At 34.2% G+C, this 7,303-nt stretch overlaps 1 protein-coding gene across 3 annotated transcripts; it reads left to right on the forward strand.

Annotated features, from left to right (window-relative positions):
• The first annotated feature begins 385 nt into the window (after positions 1-385).
• LOC108325443 (uncharacterized) lies at positions 386-6,433 on the forward strand. 3 transcript variants are annotated; one of them, XM_052874031.1, is made up of 6 exons: positions 386-534; positions 1,117-1,279; positions 1,346-1,447; positions 1,523-1,615; positions 1,739-1,882; positions 6,049-6,433. In XM_052874031.1, exons 2-6 carry the CDS (start codon positions 1,244-1,246, stop codon positions 6,265-6,267), a joined length of 594 nt encoding a protein of 197 aa, XP_052729991.1. In that variant the 5' UTR covers positions 386-534; positions 1,117-1,243; the 3' UTR covers positions 6,268-6,433. The 3 variants fall into 3 exon arrangements, with proteins under 3 accessions (XP_052729991.1, XP_052729992.1, XP_052729990.1); XM_052874032.1 differs by lacking the exon at positions 6,049-6,433 and adding an exon at positions 4,513-6,042; XM_052874030.1 differs by lacking the exon at positions 6,049-6,433 and adding an exon at positions 2,689-4,472.
• The last annotated feature ends 870 nt before the right edge of the window (positions 6,434-7,303 follow it).

Consider the following 7,303-nt stretch of genomic DNA (forward strand, 5'->3'; position numbering starts at 1 on the left):
ACAAATGAGAGTTAATTTCAAGTAATCTCAAGTTCATTATTGAAAATAATTGAGCATTTGATCAATAGTATATGATGTGACATATAATGTATAAGTCAATAAAGTCGTTGGAAATTACCAATTTTTATTATGATTATTATTATTATGATGATTATTATTATTATAATGATTATTATTATTATTATTATGATTATTATTATTATGATTATTATTATTATGATTATTATTATTATTATTACGATTATTATTATTATTATTACGATTATTGTAAGGGCCTGAAATCTTAGGGCAGTTGGGCCTTATGTTGAGGCAGCCAGGCCCATAAGGCTAAGGGCACTAAGATCTTAGGAGGAACTTTTAAAAAATCTGAGTTCCTTATTTCAGCTTTTCCACTCTCTCTCTCTAAAACTTAGACTCACTTTTCTCTCTGCCTTCTCACTACCATTCATTCATATTCTCTCCTTGCATGTTGGTTTAGGTGTTGCCCAAGCATCCGCGACGTAGAGAGCTCGAAAGTTTTCTTCATTTCGACTGGTAAGTCGTTTTCCCTTCTCCTCCACTGGTTTTGGAACCTAGGGCATGCCACTTTATTGGTTGCATGCAGTTGGTAGCTTGTCCTTTTGTTTTCTCTGTCCATCCCAGCTCTAAGAGCGGTTTCCATCATATTTTTGGTGGTTGTAGAGCATTGTTTAAGTCCTTGTTGGTTAGAGCATTCTAGAAGATTGTACTGCTCAACTCCAAGATAAGGGGAGTTTCCTCGTTTACTTGTATGAGAGAGGAGATTTACAACCGTGAATATTACTTCAGATTTTAGTTGGTTTACATAAAAGATTAAAGAATTATACTAAATTCATTATTATCGAGTTGGAATTGTTTAAGGACTATTTCAAGGTTTATATAATTTTTTTTACGTGAATTATGTTATATATTGAAATTATTAATGTTTAATATATTAATTGATTTTCATATTTGAGACATGACAGATTTTACCTATTGATGCAAAATTTTTAAATTTTGTGTATTTTTGTAACATCCAAGTTTTTAGGGGCGTTATACAATGAGCATAGTAATTTTCAATAAAAAAAATTAACAAATAACCACCTTATTATTAATTAGGGGTACTTTATAAAATTGGAGGTACTGCATAGGGAAATGCTGCAGGGTGAAACACCCAGAAAATAGAGAGGGAGAAGGAAAGAAAGGCGGGTTCAGTTGGTTGAGGTCGTCACCACCGCGAAGCACCATGTGGAGGTTAAGGTCACCTCGAATCTCTCATCTTGTGAGTCTCTCTTTATCTCGTTTTCGTAATCGCCTCCATTTTCATTAGCGTGGCTTCATTCATCAGGTTGGTAGATTGAGTCAAATTAACGTAGTAAGTGATGTGAAGGTGCAGCAGTATCGTTGCTGTCAAACTCTAGTGTCGCCTCCTCCATCGAGTTTGCAACAGGTTTGTATCTGTTCCTTGTTCGTAGTTTGTTACCGCACATGCTATATAAATCTAATCAACTTCCCTCCCTCGCAGACAAAATATGATCCTCCTGACACCGTAGTGCCGAGGATTTATATTGGGGAAAACATATCCAGAAAAGATAAGACCAAATATCTTTACTCTACAGTAAATATATAATCATGATAATAGATTTATGTGGCTTGCTACATATTTAAATGTTGGTGTTTTAAGGTTCAAACCAGGTGAGTGACACTGAATTATGTTTTTTTAATAATAATAATAATGCAGCTTCTTGAACTCAACGACAGTAAGGAGACTGTTTATGGTGCTCTTGATGCATGGGTTGCGTGGGAGCAAAACTTCCCCATCGCCTCATTGAAAACAATATTGAATTCCCTTGAGAAGGAACAACAGTGGCATAGGGTTGTGCAGGTAGCACTACTATCTATTTTCTCTTCTTTTATGCATTATCTTTGTCAATATGAGCTGTGTCTAATAGTGGTTCAAGTTTCCCATCTTATATCTGACCAATTAATCTGCGTGAAACAGTCGTTTTAGCTTATGAGAAAACTATAGTTCATCTACCATTTTATTTTATTTTCTTCTATAAGTCTTTACTGAGAAGTTTTGTCCAAAACAAGACCTATGTGCATGCCTTTCTTTTCTTGTGATTCTGTGTTGAAATATAAAAAAATATGACTGACAACTGTATTTATTAATTGAAAGCTTCAGTTACATATACAGCAGTATAAAATAACTGCTGGACTTAAATCAAGGAGAAAAAAATGGTAACTGATATATTCACTACTGGAATTCCTAAAAACGTGCATGCACTATCAAATCCCACATAAATAGGACTTGATTTATTTAAAACAGAAAGTTACTAAATAAATTCCAACATTCTCTTGGTTGTTTGGTGCTTAAAAAAAATGACTAGCATGCTATGAAATTATGAATTTTGTAAAGTTCACCTAAAATTTACATAACCAGTAATTTCTTTGTGCTTGTAGACGATTTTTGTTGTCTGATTCTTTAAGTATTCAATTTATCCATTTGTTGCTTTCTTTCTTTTGTCGATAAAGTTATGACTTTATGTGGTTTATTTGATTTTGGTGTGATCTGTAAGCATGTCAGTTTAGGATTTTTTTGTGAATTTTGAGTCAAAAAAAGATGTCATTTTAGTTTACCTCAGTAGTACTATTAGTAAATTACTCAGGTTGTTTAATATCCTATCCAAGGTAATTAAATGGATGCTGAGCAAAGGGCAGGGGATGACAATGGGAACGTATGGTCAATTGATACGAGCTTTAGATATGGACCATAGGGTGGAAGAAGCCCACAAATTCTGGGAAATGAAAATTGGTTCTGATTTGCATTCAGCCTCTACACCCTCCCCCAAACCAGCCCCAACATCCTCTCCCACAACCTCTGCCTCCACAATGTTATCATTGTCAGCCTCTACACCCTCCCCCAAAACAGCCCCATCAGTGTCTCCCTCAGCCTCTGCCTCCACACAATTATCATTGTCAGCCTGTACACCCTCCCCCAAAACAGCCCCATCAGTGTCTCCCTCAGCCTCTGCCTCCACACAATTATCATTGTCAGCCTGTACACCCTCCCCCAAAACAGCCTTCTCACACTCTTCCTCACACTCTACCTCTACACGATTATCACTGTCACCCTCCCCCAACATATGAACGTACTCAGGATCTGACACCATGTGTACAACATACAGGTGAGATTGACCATTCAAAATGGCAAGGTTGACCAGATGACATGCACCCTTGTCATCAGATAATAGTTCTAACCTTCCTTCTAACACAGTACCACCACCCACTGAATACCACAACTCTTTAACATTAATATAGCCTATCTCCTTCAAAATGGACATAATTTCAAAGTAGCTCCATCTATCTGGGTCAATTTTTAAAGTAGATGTTTGACCAAACTCATATTTAAATGACCCATCATTCACAAATTTGCCCCCATGGTGAAAGACCACTTCGACATCACAGTTAGGCATCCTAAACTAATATAAAAAATCATGTCAGTCTAACTTTACCTAAATAACACTACATTTAATTGACCAAAATAACACTACATTTACATATCACGATACGACTGTCAACCCATCAGGGTACAACACTTCCACAAAGCACTTTAAACAGACCATAAACAATTAAAACAAATTTGTACTGAACCCTAAACACAGCATAAAGATTGACTTTAACCTACAATGGGGGACCACACACAACACCCATAATGGGGGACAACAACAAACAGAGATAATAGTTTATGGGGGACCACAACAAAAGCAAACACACACACAAAGCAAACACACACACCAAAGCAACCATAAATCCAACGAAAGCAATGTACACGTACCTTCGAATGGACCTTCGAATGGAACCCACTTCGCACTTCCAAATCACCAAACGCTTCCAAATCACCAAACGCGTTCTGCTTTCAAAAGCCCCAATTGCGATTTTTCACCCTTCCTCAACTCAGAAACACTCTATCTCAAATATCTCAAATGCCCTAATTAGTTTTCGTTCACAAATACAAATACCCTAAATGAATTCTGATTTTAATTTCCCCAATTCAATAACCTATTTCCATGTTCTCAAATATCTCATTGACACGTCATTACCACTACTGTGACTCATTTGTCACGTTTTACTTCTCTAGTGCCAAATAATCAACCACTTAACGCAGTTAGTGTGTATTTAACGGAGATGACTACATTGACACAAATTTTTTCAATGTTTGGATTCAATTGACACTTTTACACCACGTGAGGACGACAAAGAAACTTTTTTTAAAATGAGGATGAATTTGACACAATTCAACCAAACTGGGGACAAAGGAAGCAATTAAACCTAATTTTTAATATGAGTAAGTACTCCTTATAGTAACGTATTATTGAGCTGAAATATTCAAGAGATACAAAACTAAATAAAAGATATGATTCTATGATAAATATTTTTCATTTAACGTATGCACTTCCATTATTCACGCTTTACATGTTATTGATGTTTAAATTAATTTTTTTTCCATGTTAGACGCGTGAAGAGGAAAGTCTTACACCCAAGAAGATTCATTTATCTGAGAATGACCCAATTGGTCCATTACACCAGCTTGCTGACATCATTACAAACGAGTCGATGATGGTTACATGGGATTCTACTGAATTTGGTAGAAACTATGACATCCCATTGTACTTACATAAGGATGATGTCATGGAGCTTGCAGAGGAAAAATGAGTTGAATATTTTACTCCCTCATTGGAGAGGATTTTTCACCACTTGTTTTCCTTCTATTTGAGAGGATTTCTCTTTACTCTCCAAGCTAGACAAGGTAGCTCTTTTAAGTCTAAGTTTTTTCCCATCTCGAGACAACTTAGCTTATATATAGAGGTGTCTCCCCTTCATGTAATTACCTTTGAAATAGAGTATTGTTATGCTGCCAAATTTGAACCATATTACTCTTATTAGGTCACCCTAGGCTAGAGCAACCAAAGTGGCCTCCTCTAGCCACTATGAAGACAAGATCGTTTCTAGGATCGTCTAAAGCATCTTTGGTTTTGAAGTTTAATAAACAACCTTAAACGAAAAAGTTCATGGTAATCAAATATGTAAAGATATAAAAGAGCACAATGACAGAACAAATTACACTCTCTTATAAATGTAAAAGATAAAACGTCTAAACAACTAGAAAACAAAGATCATAGAATTATCTTGGCACAAAACATCTAGTTGCCTACTTAACATGAAAAAGATGTCTAAAAGGAAAGACGTATAGACATTAGAAGCATCAATGTGCCAAATCAAATCAAAGTAAAATCAAGATTGCATCTAGAGCTACATAAGGAGATTAAACAACAGAAGAGATACGTTAAAAAAACATAGAAAAGACTACACACATTATTTTTAAAAATATACAATCACAAGTAATGAATATAAGAAATACCAAAATAAAACAATAAGAGCAAGAATCGATCAAGTAAGACTTAACTCACAATACATAAAACTTAACATGCAAATTATAAGAATGCACTCTTAGTCTTTTAATGCTTATTGTAATCATAAATGAACCTTTGAGGTTTATGAACAAGAGTGAAATGTGAAGACTCAAAGCTAGGAGCACTAACACAAAATAGGTTACATCATGTGATTTATGTCTACTCAGTGAATGTCAAGAATCAAAAAAGCACGGAGATATTTTTGTAAATAAGTTCTCAAAATTTACATTTGACCCTCCTAGATCAAATGTAAAATTTGATTTTTACGTCTCACTTCCTTTGATCAAACATAAATTTATGTCTGGTAGGTAGGATTTAGACATAAATTTATGTCTGACCAAAGATGATTATATGTAAAAATTAAATTTTACCTCTCACATAGGGGGGGGTCAAACGTAAATCCCTTCATATGTAACCCTTAAGCCACTTTATTTTCCCTTTCTTCTTCATAGTAGCATGAAAAAAATACGCTAACGACCATTGCGAGCACTCCACAAGTGCTTGTTTTGTTGCTTTTTATTCTTTTAATATCAAACCTTCACTTGCGCCGCTTTCGTTTTTCCTTTCTTCTTCAAAGCTTGTGAACCATCTTGGGAAGACGTTGCAAACCACCTTGAGAACACATCATGTGAATACCACGAATCTTGGAGGGCCTCTATTGGTGCTTATTTTTTACATGGTGATTGGCGAAGCTTGCGCAATGATAAGTGTTACTACTATACATTTTCGGCAAGGTGTACTCAATGGATCTCGTAGTTGCTCAAAGAGTGATGGCGCAATTGTATTACAAATCTAGGCACGGTAGTTACGCGACTTTAGTGATGCATATTTGTTTGGTTGTTGTTCTTTGAGATACATATCTAGTCCATGGTTGTTTGGTGAGTGTGTGTGGTGGCGTGCAAAGAAACATGAACCTTTACGTTTGTTATGTTACCACCAAACGTAAATTAAGGTATGTTATTTAACAAATGTAAATTTACGTCTCTCAAATATGCGTTCAATCTAAACCAAATATTAAAGGCTAAAAATATCAATCGTAAAATGTCTTTTTTGTGTGTTAGTGGGGATTGAAATATGTAAACATATTCTAGCATGTCATTTAAGATTGCATGAATGATATCACTATACTAAATAGAAAATTTGTTTGTAAGTACTAATAGAAAATAAGCCTAACACTAACGAGCTTCACCACCAATGAAAAAATTCAAAATAGTCTCATTCAAATATACAGTGAAACTTCTTAACCATTGAAACAGTTTTATTACTACATTTCTCCAATCCCTATACTTTAAATATGTTATTTATGTTCATAATGCTTGGTCTTTGACCTTATACCTTTTTCTTTCGTTTGGCTAACACACTTTATCTCACTTAACTCCTAGGATATTTTTCCCTTTCCATTCCATACCACTAAAAAAATGTCTTGCATTGTTTTACCTTTCTAACAACTAACTTAGGCCTTCTAAAGAATGACATGTAATATAGAGAAAATGATATAACACTAATTTAATGATAAATTCTGTGCATAGATAAAACATGTTTCTATAAGAGTAACTTGTGTCTAAATTTAGCGATAAATAGTTAGTTGAATATAATCATAATTGGAATGTCATTTTTAATATAATAAGAAAAAAAAGCACAATTTTAGTACAAAAATATTAATTTTGTTAATTTTATTTGATCTCCATTAATTGTTAAAGTAATTAAACACATATTTTTTTAGTGATTACCATGTGTATAAATTAACATTAACATGTAAATAATAATAAAGGAACTTGTTTTCTTTTTCTTGTAAATTTAAAATCTTCAATTTTTCTTTCAAGGCTAATTGT

The sequence above is a fragment of the Vigna angularis genome, chromosome 3 (genome assembly GCF_016808095.1).
Source record: "Vigna angularis cultivar LongXiaoDou No.4 chromosome 3, ASM1680809v1, whole genome shotgun sequence".
Lineage (NCBI taxonomy): Eukaryota > Viridiplantae > Streptophyta > Magnoliopsida > Fabales > Fabaceae > Vigna > Vigna angularis.

Excerpts from the sequence above, each read along its gene's own strand:
- LOC108325443 (XM_052874030.1), top strand. The coding sequence starts at position 1,244 with ATGTGGAGGTTAAGGTCACCTCGAATCTCTCATCTT. Across the intron at positions 1,280-1,345 it reads CACCTCGAATCTCTCATCTT|GTTGGTAGATTGAGTCAAAT; the intron begins GTGAGTCTCTCT and ends TTCATTCATCAG. Across the intron at positions 1,616-1,738 it reads CCAAATATCTTTACTCTACA|CTTCTTGAACTCAACGACAG; the intron begins GTAAATATATAA and ends ATAATAATGCAG.